The sequence below is a fragment of the Haliotis cracherodii genome, unplaced genomic scaffold (genome assembly GCF_022045235.1).
Source record: "Haliotis cracherodii isolate W230 unplaced genomic scaffold, xgHalCrac1.p SCAF_14, whole genome shotgun sequence".
Taxonomy (NCBI): Eukaryota; Metazoa; Mollusca; class Gastropoda; order Lepetellida; family Haliotidae; genus Haliotis; species Haliotis cracherodii.
In genome coordinates, this window is record NW_027266269.1 from 35,971,364 (window position 1) to 35,992,178 (window position 20,815).

General features: G+C 42.4%; 1 protein-coding gene across 1 annotated transcript in view; it reads right to left on the reverse strand.

Moving 5' to 3' along the window:
* The window catches only part of LOC139460403 (E3 ubiquitin-protein ligase DCST1-like), a 35,714-nt gene that overhangs the window by 11,664 nt on the left and 3,235 nt on the right, over window positions 1-20,815 (reverse strand). The window contains exons 2-11 of the mRNA XM_071241898.1: window positions 18,826-18,957; window positions 13,391-13,594; window positions 12,601-12,740; window positions 10,785-10,853; window positions 8,258-8,435; window positions 7,188-7,325; window positions 6,538-6,671; window positions 6,029-6,183; window positions 3,873-3,972; window positions 1,661-1,756 (exon numbers count right to left, since the gene is read on the reverse strand). Coding sequence (XP_071097999.1) covers window positions 1,661-1,756; window positions 3,873-3,972; window positions 6,029-6,183; window positions 6,538-6,671; window positions 7,188-7,325; window positions 8,258-8,435; window positions 10,785-10,853; window positions 12,601-12,740; window positions 13,391-13,594; window positions 18,826-18,957 — 1,346 coding nt within the window. The remainder of the gene's footprint in view (window positions 1-1,660; window positions 1,757-3,872; window positions 3,973-6,028; window positions 6,184-6,537; window positions 6,672-7,187; window positions 7,326-8,257; window positions 8,436-10,784; window positions 10,854-12,600; window positions 12,741-13,390; window positions 13,595-18,825; window positions 18,958-20,815) is intronic.

The window sequence follows — 20,815 nt, forward strand, 5'->3', positions numbered from 1 at the left end:
ATCTGATTATGGTATGGTAGAGATATACCTACACCCACGAGATTGTACATACCTACCAACACCATACCAATCTGCTAACACCTTACAACAAGATGTACCCCTGATGATGGTACATATACCCTGATTGTGGTACATACACACTGATATTGGTACATACACCCTGATGGGAGGCATACACTCTGATGGCGGCACATACACACTGATGGTGGTACATACACCCTGATGGTGATACATACACCCTGACGGTGGTACATACACCCTGATGGTGGTACATAGACCCTGATGGGGGTACATACACCCTGATGGTGGTACATACACCCTGATGGTGGTACATACACACTGATGGTGGTACATACACCCTGACGGTGGTACATACACACTGATGGTGGTACATACACCCTGATGGCGGTACATACACCCTGATGCGGCACATACACACTGATGGCGGCACATACACACTGATGGCGGCACATACACACTGATGGAGGTACATACACTCTGATGGTGGTACATACACCCTGATGGTGGTACATACACTTTGATGGGGTACATACACCCTGAAGGTGGTACATACACCCTGATGGTGGTACATACACCCTGATGGTGGTACATACACCCTGATGGTGATACATACACCCTGATGGTGGTACATACACCCTGATGGTGATACATACACCCTGATGGTTGTACATATACCTTGATGGTGGTACATACACCCTGATGGGGTACATACACCCTGATCGTGGTACATACACCCTGATGGTGGTACATATACCCTGATGGTGGTAGATACACACTGATGGTGGTACATACACCCTGATGGTGGTACATACACACTGATGGTGGTACATACACCCTGGTGAGGGTACATACACCCTGATAGTGGTACTTACACCCTGATAGTGGTACATACACACTGATGGTGGTACATACACTCTGATGGTGATACATACACCCTGATGGGGGTACATACACCATGATGGTGGTACATACACACTGATGGTGGTACATACACCCTGATGGTGGTACATACACACTGATGGTGGTACATACACCCTGATGGTAAATACACCCTGATGGTGGTACATACACCCTGATGGGGTACATACACACTGATGGTGGTACATACACACTGATGGTGGTACATACACCCTGATGGTGGTACATACACCCTGATGGGGTACATACACCCTGACGGTGGTACATACACCCTGATGGTGGTACTGACACCCTGATAGTGGTACATACACCCTGATTGGGTACATACACCCTGATGGGGGTACATACACACTGATGGTGGTACATACACCCTGATGGTGATACATACACCCTGATGGTGGTACATTCACCCTGACGGTGGTACATACACCCTGATGGGAGTACTGACACCCTGATAATGGTACATACACCCTGATGGTGGTACATACACCCTGATGGTGGTACATACACACTGATGGTGGTACATACACACTGATGGTGATACATACACCCTGATGGTGATACATACACCCTGATGGGGTACATACACCCTGATGGGGGTACATACACACTGATGGTGGTACATACACCCTGATGGTGGTACATACACCCTGATGGGGATACATACACCCCGATAGTGGTACATACACCCTGATAGGGTACAGATCTGCCAGCGTCCTACCAGTTTGGACTTTTCTGTGGCCATAAGTTTCCTGGAAGTCGGGTAGACAATTTTCTTTTCTTCGATTTTCTTTAAAGGCAACAACACAGTCTTCCCCTGAAACATGGGGAACTACGTTTGTAACACATATAACTAGGACTACGTTTATAGCACGTATTAATAGGACTACATTTATAGCAGATATATAACTAGGACTACATTTATAGCACATATAACTTAGACTACATTTATAGCACATATGACTAGGACTATATTTATAGCAGATATATAACTAGGACTACGTTTATAGCACGTATTAATAGGACTACATTTATAGCAGATATATAACTAGGACTACATTTATAGTACATATAACTGAGACTACATTTATAGCACATATGACTAGGACTATATTTATAGCAGATATATAACTAGGACTACATTTATAGCACATATAACTGGGCCTACATTTATAGCATATATGACTAGGACTACATTTATAGCACATATAACTAGGACTACATTTGTAGTACATATAACTGGGGTACATTTATAGCACATATAACTGGGGTACATTTATAGCAAATATAACTGAGACTTCATTTATAGCACATATGACAATGACTACATTTATAGCACATATAACTAGGACTACATTTATAACACATATACCTGGGGTACATTTATAGCACATATGACAATGTCTACATTTATAGCACATATAACTGAGACTACATTTATAGCACATATGACTAGGACTACATTTATAGCACATATAACTAGGACTACATTTATAGCACATATAACTAGGACTACATTTATAGCACATATAACTGGGGTACATTTATAGCACATATGACTGAGACAACATTTATAGCACATATGACTTGGACTACATTTATATCAGATTTGACTAGGACTACATTTATAGCACATATGACTAGTATTACATTTATAGCACATATAACTAAGACTACATTTATAGCAAATATAACTGAGACTACATTTATAGCATATATGGCTAGGATTACAATTATAGCAGATATAACTAGGACTACATTTATAGCACATATAACTCGGGTACATTTATAGCACATATGACTAGGACTACATTTATAGCACATATGACTAGGACTACATTTATAGCACATATGACTAGGACTACATTTATAACACATATAACTAGGACTACATTTAAAGCACATATGACTAGGACTACATTGAAAGCAAATATAACTGGGACTACATTTATAGGACATATAACTAAGACTACGTTTATAGCACATATAACTGAGACTACATCTATAGCACTTATGACTAGGACTACATTCATAGCACATATAACTAGAACTACATGTATAGCACATATGACTAGGACTACATTTACAGAACATATAACTGGGGTACATTTATAGCACATATAACTGAGACTACATTTATAACACATATAACTGAGACTGCATTTATAGCACATGTGACTAGGACTACATTTCAAGCACATATAACTAGGACTACATTTACAGAAAATATAACTGGGGTACATTTATAGCACATATAACTAGGACTACATTTATAGCACATATAACTGAGACTACATTTATAGCACATGTGACTAGGACTACATTTAAAGCACATATAACTAGGACTACATTTACAGAACATATAACTGGGGTATATTTATAGCACATATAACAAGGACTACATTTATAGGACATGTGACTAGGACTACATTTAAAGCACATATAACTAGGACTACATTTACAGAACATATAACTGGGGTACATTTATAGCACATATAACTGAGACTACATTTATAGCACATATAACCGAGACTACATTTATAGCACATGTGACTAGGACTACATTTATAGCACATATAACTGAGACTACATTTATGGCACATATGACTAGGACTACATTTATAGCACATATAACTAGGACTACATTTGTAGTACATATAACTGGGACTTCATTTATAGCACATATAACTTGGACTACATTTGTAGCAAATATAACTAGGACTACATTTATAGCACATATGACCCGGACTACATTTATAGCACATATGACTAGGACTACATTTATAGCACATATGACTGAGACTACATTTATAGCACATATGACTAGGACTACATTTATAGCACATATGACTAGGGCTACATTTATAGCACATATGACTCTAACCAGCTGTCGCTAAGTTTAAATTAGTTCTTACTTAATTCTAATCACGTACCTGCTGCTTTCGGCGGAAGTCGATATGTCGGAAGTACTTCGTTATGTATATATTGTCGTACTTGAAGTCTGTTAGATAGTTCTTCTCGTACTGGTAAGATCTGTGAAGTACAAATGGGTGGTTACAACCCGTCTCCGCCTTATTGCTTTCATCTCTCATACTTTTTGACATATTCAGGGATCACCGACTGCAAGTCGCAAAAGACGATGTGTGACGAAGTGTGACGATATGTGACGATGTGTCACGATGTGTCCCGATGTGTCACGATGTGTGATGAAGTGTCACGATATGTCGCGATGTGTCACGATGTGTCACGATGTGTGATGAAGTGTCACGATGTGTGATGAAGTGTCACGATGTGTGATGAAGTGTCACGATGTGTCGTGATGTGTCACAATGTTACGATGTGTGATGAAGTATCACGATGTGTCGCGATGTGTCACGATGTGTCGCAATGTGCCACAATGTGTCACGATGTGTGATGAAGTTTGACGATGTGTCACAATGTGTGTATTCAGGGCATTTATCTTGCTCACATCTAATTTGTACACTTGTTTTTTTTACATTTAGGAGATAAACATACTGTGTTTTCAATGTAGAGCTAGGTTACCTCTAGATTTAACTGCGCTAAATTAAATTTGGAATCGAACGCGCGTGTGTTTTCAAATGTTAAATTTAGTGCATTAAAAACACAATATGTTTATCTCCATTCTACCATGACTAAATAAAACGCGAACTCTTTGGTGTCAGCAAATATTTTGAGTGAAGCGGCATGGGCTGAGTCCAGTGTTTTGAGTGAGTTATCGATCTGAATTACGGAATCAACGAACAAAATATGGCGCTCTATATACTCAAGCAGTTTGTTTACACTAATACTTCACTCGAACATATGACAGACATTGAAAGCATATAAGCACGGCAACTTGGTAAGCTAACATGAGGTTGGCATCCCTAAATAAAACAAAGCAAGCTTTGCAAGGCTTTCGCTCTACATCTCACGTCACCATTATGACGTCATATCGCTCGTTGTGACGCAAAAGATTAGAATTTTATTTGAAACACGTTTGATTTGACCTCATCTAGGTGTATCAAATTGTAATTTGAAATACTTTTGATCTGACCAAGGCTAGGTGTATCAAATTGTAATTTTCATACGTTTTATCTTACCACAGACAGGTGTATTTAAATTTTAATTTGAAATAAGTTTGATCTGACCACAGGTAGTTGTACTTTGGTTTTGATTTTGAATACGTTTGAACTGACCACAGCTAGGTGTATTGGAATTTTAATTTCAAATACTTTATCTGATCACACAGCCAGGTGTATTTGTAATCTAATTTCAAATCCGTTTATCTGATCACAGCTAGGTGTATTTGAATTTTAATTTGAAAAAAACGTTTGATCTGACCTCATCTAGGTGTATTAAATCTTAATTTGAAATACGTTTGATTTGACCACAGCTGGGTGTGTTTTTAAATTTAATTTCAAATACGTTTATCTGACCACAGCCAGGTGTATTTATATTTTTATTTGAAATACGTTTATCTGACCACAGCTAGATGTATTTAAATTTTATTTTGAAATACGTTTGATCTTACAACAGCTAGGTGTATTTACATATTAATTTTAAATACGTTTGATCTGACAACAGGTAGTTGTACTTTGGTTTTAATTTTGAATATGTTTGATCTGACCACAGCTAGGTGTATTTACATTTTACATCGCTACGTTTCTCAGTGTCTTATTCTTAACCCTTTGTCAACGTATGTCGTGGTACGGGGCGGTGGGGTAGCCTAGTGGTTAGAGCGTTCGTGTGAAGCCCATTCTGTTGTCCCCCGACGTGATATTGCTGGGATATTGCCAAAAGCGGCGTAAAACCTTACGGACTCGCTCACTCTGTCGTGGCACAGGATTAATACAGCATCACGCTTGATTCTCAGCTTAACCCAGCAGTTCTCGATGTAGGTTCGTGTAGTGACTGATCATAGCTTCCATGCTATAGCCAAATATCTACACCACAAGATTGAATTTGACATGTGATTGAATACTGCCCCATTCAATGTGGTAGGTATTCTCGCCCGTTGTTTGTCTTATGTGCATTTACAATCTACAAAGAGTTGGTTTCATCTGTAGCAAACACCAGGGGATTCACATACCTGAAGAATATGAAGAGAAACATAAAAGCGAGGACACGCTGAAACAGTGTCATCGCAAACTCCATAGCATCGCGTCTCTTAGAAAACTCGTACATTGTCGCTTTACGCGCCTCCTCCGCTCCTGTGTAGTCTAGAGCCGCGGTGTCGGCCACCACCTAGGAGAGGAGAAAAGCTGTTAGGAGTTTCTTAAAACCCGAACCACTATTAAGATGTTACTAAATGAAATAAGTTTCAATCTGACCTCCATGTGTCCGTTGAGTTCACAACATGCACGTTCTGCAACAATTATACTTATTATTCATATGAACACATAATTATCTGAATATATGTGTCAGGAACAATGGGACCTTACATTCGGAACACTGACCCCAAAAGGTTTTTAGGACTGTGCCCACATGGAAAGACTAAAGTTCAAACAATCCAGTTAAATCAAAAGTGATTATCCCTCTTCCAAATTTTAGGTTTTGGAAATTCTGGGCCCGATCGTCGGCTTTTATCGCCATTCCAACCTTATACTGCATGTTGACGCTGAAGCCCTCGTCCATGTTGTCGATCATGTCACGTGACGCTGTGTACGTTTCGCCAACCCCCGGATTGACGACCTCCATGGAGTTGCAGTCGAGGCCGATGGCGCCTGGCATCACTGCGTGGGAAATGAGTCAGTTAATGAGCGGATGTGTATTTGGGTTTGTGAGTTAGTGAGTGAGATTGGTTAAATGTCACTGGTTGAAGGAAAGCCCAGGGTGATGCAGGTCTTAGACGTTTACCACTTTGGTGAAACCAACGAGCAAAGGGTATAGTGCTGCTGAGAAACCTAGAAACATAATAAGTTTCGAACCTACGATCATAGGTTTGCATACGCGACACAACATGTATGCACGGCACAGATGCGACACGTTGAGATCATATGCCAAGTTTAATTTTTGTTTGGAGAGTGTTTGGACAAATGAGGACAAATGAGGTTTCTCATATATCTATCCATAGTGACGTTTCTTTTGCAGTTCAGTATATACCATCTTTTATATATATACCCTCCCATAATATTAATTGATCGGCCCCCAACATATTCTCACGACAGTTGTAGTAGTGAGATGACTTTAAGGAACGAGACCAACTGCCAATGGAATGGTGTTAAATCACAGTATATCAGCTGCCTCACCTCTCACGATTTCACAGATGACAGTCAGTTTGAGCGGAAGGCACAAGATGTAGCCTAACAGCCATAGGCTCTTCATACAGCGCTTCTCCAAGTCCCGGAACCAGTTGCGGCAGTTCTCCACGGCTTGTGTGAAGATATCTGTGTGACAAAAGACTTTTATGATGTTGATGATTTTGGTTTTGTTTGTTTAATGCCGTAAAGCAACACTCCAGCTGTATGACGGCGGTCTGTAAACTATCGAGTCTGGACCAGACAATTCAGTGATTGTGATCCCACGCATTTGGGATACGATGACATGCATCAACCAAGTCAGCGAACCTGACAACCAGATCCCGTTGGTCGCCTCTTACGACAAGCATAGGTTGCTGGAGACCTATTTTAAGCCACCTTCCCGAGGTAAGAGAGTTAACTGACTATAAAAGTCCAGTTTCCCCCCTTGCCAAACTAGGCTGGTAATGTGGAGTTACATTTTGGCTGGACTAACGAGTCTATGCATAGTCCAATCAAAATCGCGCACCGAAATAGAAATCCGGTTCGTAAACTATCGTGCAGATTTCGGTCGATTGCAGGATTTGAAAAGCATGTGCACCGCCAACTCGTTGTCAGCAGATATTTTCCAAATCCTTTCATGTTTTTAATCAAGGTGCGCACGTGATTTGATTCATTTCGCGGTGTAAGACCCGTTTTATCATACTATAGATCTTGAATATCAATCAGATCGTCCTGACTCGGCGCCACCATTTTGTGTGAAGCAAACGCAAGTGATACGAGTGGTGGAATCTGATTGGTCCATAGGAGAGGTTTAGAAGGGACATCGCTGGTAATAGCCACTGGTGGCGCTGCGATCGAGCCCAGTAATTCAAGCCTAGTTCGGCAAGGGTGAAAAGGGTCAGTTAACTCTCTTGCCTCGGGAAGATGATTATAAGCCGGATCTTCACGGGTCGATGATGATGAAAATAATGATTATACAAATACTATTTCAGGTATCATTATTGTTGTTTCATAATCACTAAAATTAGTCTCGGGAAAGAACCTACTAAGATTGGTAAGGACAGCAGGCCTTGGCTCACCCTCACAGCGGTAGTCCAGCTTCTTCTCCCAGGTGTTTTCGACCGCCTCGTCCTGCCCCGCGCCCGGCTTCAGTTTGTGCCGCTGCTCTATGACGGATGCCCTGTCCTTGTGACGTCTCTTTCGGTCAATGTCCTGGGCGCGTTTCTTCATCTTCTCTACAAACCCACTGTTTTCCATCTACGGGAGAGACGCTGACATCACAAGACGAACGTCGAGAGGCCTCTGAGCGGCACGCTGTTATAAGCATGTGGTTTCATAGCATCCGAGACCACTCGTATCATTCAGGTTATATCTAAATGGGGGGCGGTCGGGTAGCCTAGTGGTTAAAGCGTTTGCTCGTCACGCCGAAGACCCGGGTTCAATTCCCGACATGGGTACAAATGTGTGAAGCCCATTTCTGGTGTCCCCCGCCGTGATATTGCTGGAATAATGCTAAAAGCGGCGCAAAACCATATTCACTCACTCACTCACTACATCTGAATGGACTTAGTGAAGGTAGCGGAAAGACGAGAGTGGTGCCGAATCATGTATTTCGTAGACTTGTATAAATTCCCTGTTTCTGCAGAATTAGTTAGTAGTTATTGATCTACTTCATTTCTTTTATTGAACTATTTTCAATTGCAGCAGACAAAGGCAGGGAAGATAAATAGAGGCTATCACGCGAGTGTGTTTGGGGATGGTAAATATCCTGCATTAGGATCCCCATCCCCAAACACACAAGCGTGATAACCTCTTTATCATATAAGGTCATTCTTTAATTCTGTGCTTCAAAATCGCTTTCCGTCTCTCACAAACATTACCGAAACATTGCGAGTTTTCCTGGAATGCGCGCATTAATATTTATTACGTCACAGGGTAAGTGATGTGTCAGTCGGACAGTGACAGTAGCCAATATAGTTCCAAATCTGTTTCGTATACAGTGTCGAAGCAACATATACGCAAAACAACAATTGTTTTAAAATTGCCTTTCGCGGCAATCCATCGGTCTGTCCGCTAGAGTAACTGCCCTTTGTCAAAGGGAAGCAACTCTAACCCTAGTCTATGAGACGTCACGGCCACGGTCAGACGTTGTTGACAGTCGGTCTGTCCTGTCATAACATAGTGTAGTCAGATGTACACACAGCGACAAAACGAAACAAGGTAACAATTCAAACATATTTCGGCCAAATTAAACTATTTTAATTTGTGGAGAAGGTTTCAAGCCGCAGAGGTCTACAAGCACAGATGTGGCTACTGATCCCGCTTGGCTAGGCCTCGTGCCCTCGTAAAATTGATTCGAAATTTATATCGCCAAAGTTGCCAAAACTTATAAAATGCCTTAGCTACGTCACATTTAGACGATGATTTTCAGTATATTAGACTGTTCTTTTGATGATGATAGCATTTATCCCTGTAGTTTATCCAGATTCCCGATGGTTAATTCTGACTCGATCGCCGAATGACGAGGGCGACGCCATGTTTGTTTATAAACAGTGAAAGTAGACCCTACTTGACCTTTTGGCTTTATCCTGCCGAGAAACCTACCCATTATATGATAAAAGGCCGTTCTCGAAATTCTAATTTTATATTTTTGAAATTGTAGCTGGGCGGATCTTTAATCTTAGAAACACGCGCGCCATTAATACACGTCAATATACATGTAATTAAATGCGCTTCGTGTGATTCAACAATGATCAAGCTGATAATGACGATATTTTCGGCAGAAACACCCGCCATCTTGATGTTCTGCCCTCTATCGGGCGGCGTGACACGAAGACATCACATCCAGCCCTGCCTGGGGTCGTTTGTTTGGCAGTCATTGGAAGCGGAACACCGGTAATAAAGTGAGTTGGTGAGGAATGTTATGGCCCATGGTCAACCCTTTCCATTTATTCCACAAGTAATTTCATCGTGTTGTTTAGATGTCATTTGGGGTCAATACATCATTTACAAATTCGTTACCATTGGAACCATAGAGAAAGTTTGTGGAAGTTATTTAATCTGCCAGTTAAAGGGACGCAGCTCCCCTCACCAAAATCACGCTGCTTATGTTTCATCGGACAAGCGGAAACAAAGAGAAGGCTTATGGCCACAAGGGTTCGTTGCTTGTTGTTTTACGCCGCACTCAACAATATTCCAGATATATGACGGCGGTCTGTAAATAATCGAGTCTGGACCAGACAATCTAGTGATTCATATCATGAGCATCGATCCTCGCAATTGGGATACGATGACATGCATCAGTCAAGTCAGCGAACCTGACAACCCGATCCCGTAAGTCGCCTCTTACGACAAGCATAGTCGCCTTTTACGGGAAGCATGGGTTGCTGAAGACCAATTACAAGCCACCTTCCCGAGGTAAGGGAGTTAACTGACTATAAAAGTCCAGTTTCTCCTCTTGTCGAACTAGGCTGACCTATTCCACCCGGGTCTTCCCGAGATCACCCAGTCAGAGCTTATGCTTCTGAGGTTTCTGAGAAATACAATTTGGATAGGGGCCTCCTCGACCTCTCGTCCTCAAGTGGAGCTAGTGATGCCAAGCATTACCTCTTTCCTGATTGGTTCAAACGCCTTGTTCACAACCTTTCCGATCTTCTTTATCAGGAATCCCTCTTTCTTGACACGAAATAACAGAGTCAGTGATAAGTATTCAGTGCTATTATTAGAAACAGTGATGAGTATTCAGATATATTTTTAATATCGTAAATGATAAGTATTAAAATTTTGTCAATAAAATCAGTAGATGTGATGGTGATGATCTAATGAACCGCGTGTCAAGACTGTATTACTGGGTTCATCAAGAAAGTCTAACCCGTGTTGTCTGCCCCAGGCAAGCGGCTGTACCTCTCTAAACTGAGTCTACCATAGGAGTTCTCACCTGTATCTGAACCATGGCGTCCTGTTCTCAATTGTATCTGAACCATGGCGTCCTGTTCTCACCTTTATCTGAACCATGGCGTCCTGTTCTCAACTGTATCTGAACTATGGCGTCCTGTTCTCACCTGTATCTGAACCATGGCGTCCTGTTCTCGTCTGTATCTGAACCATGGCGTCCTGTTCTCATCTGTATCTGAACTATGGCGTCCTGTTCTCATCTGTATCTGAACCATGGCGTCCTGTTCTCATCTGTATCTGAACCATGGCGTCCTGTTCTCACCTGTATCTGAACTATGGCGTCCTGTTCTCGTCTGTATCTGAACCATGGCGTCCTGTTCTCATCTGTATCTGAACTATGGCGTCCTGTTCTCACCTGTATCTGAACCATGGCGTCCTGTTCTCGTCTGTATCTGAACCATGGCGTCCTGTTCTCATCTGTATCTGAACTATGGCGTCCTGTTCTCACCTGTATCTGAACCATGGCGTCCTGTTCTCGTCTGTATCTGAACCATGGCGTCCTGTTCTTACCTGTATCTGAACCATGGCGTCCTGTTCTCATCTGTATCTGAACTATGGCGTCCTGTTCTCACCTGTATCTGAACCATGGCGTCCTGTTCTCGTCTGTATCTGAACCATGGCGTCCTGTTCTCATCTGTATCTGAACTATGGCGTCCTGTTCTCACCTGTATCTGAACCATGGCGTCCTGTTCTCGTCTGTATCTGAACTATGGCGTCCTGTTCTCACCTGTATCTGAACTATGGCGTCCTGTTCTTACCTTTATCTGAACTATGGCGTCCTGTTCTCACCAGTATCTGAACCATGGCGTCCTGTTCTTACCTGTATCTGAACCATGGCGTCCTGTTCTTACCTTTATCTGAACCATGGCGTCCTGTTCTCATCTGTATCTAACTATGGCGTCCTGTTCTCACCAGTATCTGAACCATGGCGTCCTGTTCTCACCTGTATCTGAACCATGGCGTCCTGTTCCCATCTGTATCTGAACTATGGCGTCCTGTTCTCACCTGTATCTGAACCATGGCGTCCTGTTCTCGTCTGTATCTGAACCATGGCGTCCTGTTCTCACCTGTATCTGAACTATAGCGTCCTGTTCTTACCTTTATCTGAACTATGGCGTCCTGTTCTCACCAGTATCTGAACCATGGCGTCCTGTTCTTACCTGTATCTGAACCATGGCGTCCTGTTCTCATCTGTATCTAACTATGGCGTCCTGTTCTCACCAGTATCTGAACCATGGCGTCCTGTTCCGATCTGTATCTGAACTGAGGCGTCCTGTTCTCATCTGTATCTAACTATGGCGTCCTGTACTCACCTGTGTCTGAGCCATGGCATCCTGTTCCCACGTGTATCTGAACCCTGGCATCCTGTTCCCACGTGTATCTGAACCATGGCGTCCTGTTCCCACGTGTATCTGAACCATGGCGTCCTGTTCATACCTGTATCTGAACTATGGAGTCCTGTTCTCACCTGTATCTGCGTCATGGCGTCTTGTACTGGTTTCATCCGGAACAACCATTTCTGAGCGGTGTGGTTGGCCAGTAGTTCAGTGACGCAGGTCAAGGAGTTGGTCATCTCACCGGCGTTGCTCAGAATGTTGTGGATTGGCCCTGAAACACAATGTCGTCGACGCCCGTCAAACATCAGCACATCAACAAAAACGTGTTTACAACCAATTATATAAATACGCATCTGTATCTGCACAGCATATAGGCAAAAGATCTTCGGCAAATTCTAAACTTTGCGGATCCTGTCTTTGAATGTGTGATGAACTGCTTGCTACTTTAGAAGGGGTGGGGGAGGGGGTTGGGGGATCGGGTGCGACTGCACATCTCCTAGCAAGGGTTGGGGAAGGGTGCCGTTCCCCATCTACTGGCAAGGGTAAGGTAGGGTGCGGTTTCACATCTGTTTGTGAGGTTGGGCACCTCTGTATTACGCTGCAGTACGTGATATTCCAGATCCCGGTCGTATAAAGCCTTAATGATACATTAACTTGTCTTACACCATCCATTAATACTCCAGCTATACGTGGGCGCTTTCTCACAGAACCCGTGACGTTATTACACACAATCAGGCCGGCAACACCTCATTTCCGTTTGCGAATGTGACCAACTGGGGAAAGGACTTGGGACCTAGTCTGCGATCAATCAAATTACTCTAACGAGCGAGAATCCTGTACTGTTGGTGACAGGAACAATAGATCATCGTAGATTGTACATAATATACCCTGCAGGGCCGAGGATGTCCTGAATGGTCTCACCTGCGATCAGATACACAACGGCAAACGTAGCGATGTGGGAGCGGCCGCTCTTGCCGAAGAAGGTAGGCACCACGAGAAGCACGATGCACCGCACGGATGTACTGAGGCCGAACCCCAGGGCAACGGCCACGCCCAGAACCCCGCCTACAGCCTGGCGCGTTTCCAGGGGCAACTTGATGGAATCAATTACAGTATAGTGGAGGGCTGAAAGGTACAATGGTACAATGGTGAGAGAGAGAGGGGTGGGGGGGGGAGAGAGAGGGGGAGAGAGCGTAAGAGGGAGAGAGGGAGAGAGAGAGAGGGAGAGAGAGAGAGGGGAGAGAGAGAGAAGGGGAGAGGGAGAGAGAGAGAGAGAGAGGGGGGGGGGGGAGAGAGAGAGAGAGAGAGAGAGAGATATTACTCCTCTGACTGACCAACTACGTGTTTTCCTCTAGATGTTTATGTCGTGCTTGTCTATAAAAGATCAAACTCAAAAGACCAGACACATAACATGTATGCTGATTTTACCAAACGGAATGCGAGGGTTATTCCGTGTATACTCTTTAAGGAAACGCAGTACCGATATTTTGGGTCATAAAAACAAAATTAGCAGACCAAGAGGTGCAAAATGAAGAGGTTTAAGGTATCATAGTATCAGTGAAAAAATTCCCACATCAAAATGATCACAACAAGAACATGCCAACCATTAGTCGGGAAACACGGACGGTTCGGAAAAACGCATCCAGTGCATTGACAAAAGAGCCATGGAGCTGAACGTACTGTACGTGCCGCAGAACTTTGAACGGCATTAAAGTGCCGGGTTTTTGATTGCCTGGCATGTGCGTCATTGGAATAGTGACAGTTCAATAACATGCCAAGATTAACAGACGTGCAAAGAAACATAGTCATATGCCGCTTGCAGGCAGGGGAACCCCGATCAGCTGTAGCCAGGGTTTTCAATGTAGCGCCCAGCGCCAATGCTATGGGATCGCTTTCAACAGGATGGGTCAACACGTGATCGGCCAAGGTCGGGACGACCAACAGTAACCAAGGCCGCCCAAGATCGCTACATTCAACTGCGACTCTTACGTGAAAGGACGACCACAACCATCTCATCCCAAATGCCTGTACTGCACAGAATATCCGACCGTTTAAGAGCAGCAGGTCTACGTGCAAGACGTCCTGTTCGACGCCGAATATTGAGTCGACAACATCGTCAACAACAGGGTACGGGCTCAACTGCGATGGAGAGATGTCTGGTTCAGCGACGACACGTCCTCCAAATTGCAGCCAACGGCAACGGTGTATTCCATGGACCACAAGAGCCTGTCTACACAACAACAACGTTGATGTATTCCCCTGGGCCGCCAGATCCCCGGATGTGAACCCGACAGAGCACCTGTGAGATGAAGTGAATAGAAGGCTACGCCAACGTCAACCACAACCCCAGACGTGGCAGCAGTTGGCTTTTGCCGAGTGGGCTACCATTCCCCAGGACGTGATTCGCATACTCGTCTCTTCCATTGGTAGAAGATGTCAGGCCGCTATCGATTCCAACGGGGGACAAACGCGTTATTGATGGTAGCTGACCTTCACCTTGGACTTTTCTTATGTACCGATAACTGAGATGACGACAAACACCAAGTGCTCTCTTCACAACATTTAGGCTCAATACCTTGTACGGTTCCTCGCATAAATATATTCCCCTACCTAACGCCTAACGTTTCAATTTTTGAAGAGTATACATGAATTCTTACACGAGTTTTGTAAAATCGATAGGACACACATGAGAGTGTTATAATCCCTTTATTACCCATTATTTCTTAATCCCTTTGAGCTCCCCTTTAGAAAATCCACGAATCACGAAGGCCGTCTTAGGAAACAACAACTGTCGAATGAGCTATGACGTCGTTTCACTTGTGATGTCATTCTGACCTTTCAAATGGCGTCAGCAATGCCGTGCGGATGACGAAAACAATACACTGGTGCGCTTGAAGTGATATTTGCACGAGTTCACATACGCTTATTATAAACTGTTTTTATACATCTGTTGGTATTATATAGAGAATCTCACCCGAGGGTCTTTTGATAACACAAGTTGATAAAAGTGGAAAACACCGATCAACGAATGTAGATGTATTTGATATTAAAAGACACAAGGGTCAGATTCTATTTAGCATCAAACATTCTTCCAACTTTTTCTGTTTTTAATTAAGCAGTGTCTTCAGTGTAAAATGACATCACAATGGTCTGCATAGCATTGTACATGTGATGCAATTTCATTGCAGCGATATCTCTGTTTGTTGCCTGGGTCATTGTTTGTGCATAAGCTCCTCTCAGTGGGCTATCATCTCCTCACGCAATGTCGTTGAATAAGGCAAGCGATGTTAAGAGCTTTCAATGTTTGTTAGTGTAACTTGTTCCCACAGTACACAATCACGCGCTATGGTAATACACCATGTGTAACACAGCTGTATGTTGATTAACCGGGTGATCTCTTCACGGGCAAGTAATAAAATGTAGATTTCGCTTGATCTCATCCAAGCGATACCCCCTGTGGGAGCCAGTTTTTGGATGATAAATTTCATACTACCAGGAATTTGGTAAATCAGAGGTATCATAATCATAAAGAACCTCCTGTGATTGAAAAAGCCGATTTGACGGCAGCTAATATTGTTAGAGTAGTACATCTTTAAACGTCATTGTCGGTAGGCATATTTAGATATCTAAATGTACAATTATAGGCTACAAAATGCAAAGTTGCCGTTAGTACAATATTCAAATAATGTGTGGCAATTCATTTCGTGCAGAAAACACGAAAGAAATCTAAAAAGAGAATAGTTTTATAAGTTTTGAGGACAACAGAGAACTTGGAAAATATATGACATCATAATAGTGCTGCGCGTTGTCAGGCTTTGCAAGGCTTGTCTAGTTTTATGCAGTGATGCCCACCTACATGCTTAGTGCCTGTCATATGTTCGTGTGAGGTATTACAGTGTAAACAAACTGCTTGTGGATAAAGAGCGCCATGTTTTGTTTACAGGCTGTTGTCGACGTCGGTGATCCCATAAATTCTGATCGACAACCCACTCAACACATTTAGTAACGGTAGGGAGGAGATAAACGTTTTGTATTTTTAATGTGGAGCTAGGTTATCTGGAGATTTTACCGCGCTAACTTTGAATTTGGAACCGAAGGCATGATGCCGAATGACAGGGAAAGTACATTGTGCTGTTACTCCGCCAAGAATTGCCGAGCCTCTAAAGAGTTATCTTAAAACTGAGCCCCTATCAAACGGAGTTTAGCGAACATTACCGAGGTTTGCCGATTGCAATGCAAATACGATAACTCTGAACGTGTTCACGTCGTCTGCTTGCTGTCAAAAAGGCCGTGAAACGGTTCGCTCGCAATAGCAACGAAGACATTTCAGATACGCGGGTGGACGTAATGCCGCTATGATAAGTTCAAACGGTCGGCCAGAATAACACAAACTTGCACTCATCGAGTTCGATCCTCAGCAAATGTTATTGAGGCCAAATATATAATCGTTACTCATTCATCTCTTCAACTCGTATGTTTGACAAGTCACATTGAGGAGGGTACCAAGGTGATGCCTAGATGGATACACTTAATGCAGAAAAATCACTGGTCATTTCATCTTTGTATTTACCACGCGAGTACTGACTGAGTGATATAGACGATTTAACGTGCTCTTTCCGACTGATGCGTATTTCGCACACGGGCCTGGCCGGGCCATTTAGTGTATTGCGAAAAGGGTGAAAGTGGTGTGTGCAACCCAAGAGGGGTCTTTTAGGGGTTGCTCATATTGAATTTTTGACATTTTTAAATTTGGAATAAATGCCGAGGTGGGTGGAGGAGGGAACTAAGAGAGCCGGGTGAGGTGGGTGTTAGTATGTTTATTGGATTTTGGATTGGTAGATTAATGAGTTTTTAGATGCGCTTAATTAGATCTGTTTTGACTAGGAATAGGCCTAGGGGCTTGAAGTTATGTTGTTTATTTTGAGGGTTTAGTACTTCATCTAGAGTAGGAGCCTTATTTAGATTGAGGGTGGTTTGTAGTGTGGTTCTGTGTGTTTGGTAGTGGGTGCAGTGGATGACTGCGTGTTCTGTGGTTTCGGGTTGTTTGCAGTGGGGGCAGTTTCCTGTGGTGTGTCTTTTAAGTTTTTTTAGGTGGTTATTTAGGTTCGTGTGTACTGTTTGGAGTTTTGTAATTATTTTTTTTAGAGGGGTGTAGGATTTTAGGTTTGGCTAGTGGTTTTCTGAGTACTTTTTTTATTTGGCTATTTGAGTTTTGATATTGATTATGCCATTTTTTTGGTAATATTTTGTTTGTTTACACTTTTAATATCTAATTTTGAGATTGGTAGTTTAAGGCTTATTTCTGGTATTTTGAGAGATAATTTAGCCGCTTTATCGGCGCTTTCGTTGCCGTAAATTCCTACGTGGGCGGGGATCCACAAGAAGGTTATTTGTTTGCCTGCTTTTGTTAGGTTTGTTGGAGTTTTTAAGTATTTAGGTTATTAATTTAGGTCGGGTTTTGGTATTTTTGTAGTCCGCTAAGGGAGTCAGAGAGATTTACGATTTTATTGTTGTTTTTAGATTGTCCACGCGAGTATTTCAGTGAGTCATTATTCACCAGGCGAGACATTACTTATTGACAGTGAGTCATTATTCACCAGGCGAGACATTACTTATTGACAGTGAGTGATTATGTACCAGGCGAGACATTACTTATTGGCAGTGAGTCATTTTTCACAGGCGAGACATTACTTATTGACAGTGAGTCATTATGTACCAGGCGAGACACTACTTATTGGCAGTGAATCATTATGTACCAGGCGAGACATTACTTATTGACAGTGAGTCATTATGTACCAGGCGATACATTACTTATTGACAGTGAATCATTGTTTACCAGGCGATACATTACTTATTGACAGTGAGTCATTATGTACTAGGCGAGACATTATTTATTGACAGTGAGTCATTATTTACCAGGCGATACATTACTTATTGACAGTGAGTCATTATTCACCAGGCGAGACATTACTTATTGACAGTGAGTCATTATTCACCAGGCGAGACATTACTTATTGACAGTGAGTCATTATGTACCAGGCGAGACATTACTTATTGACAGTGAGTCATTATGTACCAGGCGATACATTACTTATTGACAGTGAGTCATTATGTACCAGGCGATACATTACTTATTGACAGTGAGTCATTATTCACAGGCGATACATTACTTATTGACAGTGAGTCCTTATTCGCCAGGCGAGACGTTACTTTTTGACAATGAGTCCTTATTCAACAGGTGAGACGTTACTTATTGACAAGGAGTCACTATTAACCAGGCGAGAGATGACTCCTACCTGTTGAGTCAGTTAGGGTGAGGGTAAGGGTCAGTACCTACTAGGAGAATCATTACTTACCAAGAGCCACGACAACGCCGATGGGAAAGGCGATGACAGTTTTCAGTGTCCTGTGCTGGTCAGGCGGCGACTGTAACAACTCCTTGAGACGTTCACAGAGCTTTCTGCAGGATCCACATCGTTCTGAGTGCACTAGGAAGAACATGCACATGCGCAGTTAGGTTTATGCTTTAGACGCAGCTTCCTCGACACCTACGGATATCGACGACACTCTGGACACTGACGTAGACGGAAGCTGCATCAGCCTGTTGTTTATCTCGTCCAGATCCTACGACTGACCGGCAGCCCCTACAAGTCCACTCATTCACTCACTCACTCACTCACTCACCCTCTCACTCACTCACTCACCAGCTCACTCACTCACTCTCCCTCTCACCCTCGCATTCACTCACTCACTCACTCACCAGCTCACTCACTCACTCATCCTCTCACTCACTCACTCACTCAAAAATAAAAGGTACTGATAGCATAGGTATTAAACTAATAACATTAACTAGCTACATTACTAACGTATGGCACAACTAATACTAACTACTGATCTAACTAAATAATGAAATAAGCAACTAATGTCAACTAACTAAAGACATTAACTAATAATCTTACTAACTTATGGCATAACTAACTAACAACATGACTAACTTATGACTTTACTAATACTAACTCCTGATCTAACTAAATAATGGCATAACCAACTAATGGCATAACCAACTAATGACATAACTAACTAAAGACATAACTAACATTAACTTATGATCAAACTTGTGAGTGAGTGAGTGAGTGAGTTGGGTTTAACGCCGCTTTTAACAGTATTCCAGTTATATCGCGGCGAGTCAGCTTAATGTGGGAGAAAAGCCCGAAGTGATGCAGGTCTCAGACGTTTACCACTTCGGTGAAACCCAAGAGCACGGGTATGGTGCTGACAAAACTAGAAACATAATCTGGGCGAACCGGGAATCGACCCCACAATCATGGGTTTCTGGCGTGCCCAAGGGACCCAACTCTGCACAGCGATTCGCGGCGCCATAGACGACTGGGCCACCCGTGCCCCCTAATGATCTAACTAACCAATGACATAACTAATATCAACTAATGATCTAACTAACTAATGATATAACTAATATCAACTAATGATCTAACTAACTTATGATATAACTTATATTAACTAATGATCTAACTAACTAATGACATGACCAATATTAACTAATGATCTAACTAACTAATGATATAACTAATATCAACTAATGATCTAACTAACTAATGACATAACCAATATCAACTAATGATCTAACTAACTAATGACATATCATATATTAACGAATGATCTAACTAACTAATGACATAACCAATATCAACTAATGATCTAACTAACTAATGACATATTATATATTAACGAATGATCTAACTAACTAATGCTCTGACTAAATAGCAACCGGACGGAGTGATCAGCTCTGCAAAGTGGATTGTAAAAAATTATGCAGTAAATATGAATAAAAGTGCCAAATTCTAAACTACAATTCAGCCCATGTAAAGGTTGGCCCCAGTGTTTCGCATAATGCCAGTCCCGTCTTCCCGTATCAGCTAGTGGCCCCGTAACCATATATGGGTACCCGGTGGTCAGAATGGGTCAAGAGTATCCGGGATCCTGTGTTTTACCAAAAATTAGTCAACATGTTCATGTTTTTTCCCAACATACTTTCCATGAACCTCAGGAAACAGACGTAAAATATCTGTCACTGGAGTACGTCACTCTTTATCGGCGCGTCTGTAGCCCACGAGTACTCTCACTTTGCTGGTACGAAAGTGCAAATGCAAAATACATTTCAACAGAGAAACATTCATATATCACAATATGCAATTATTTCATAAAGCCGACATTGAAGTTGTATTTACACCTTTGTATAAACAGGTGCGTTTCAAGACACGTGATAAAACTTGCTTTTTCATATTTTTAAACTAGTTGACCTCGGAACACAAGAGCATGGAGGGAACA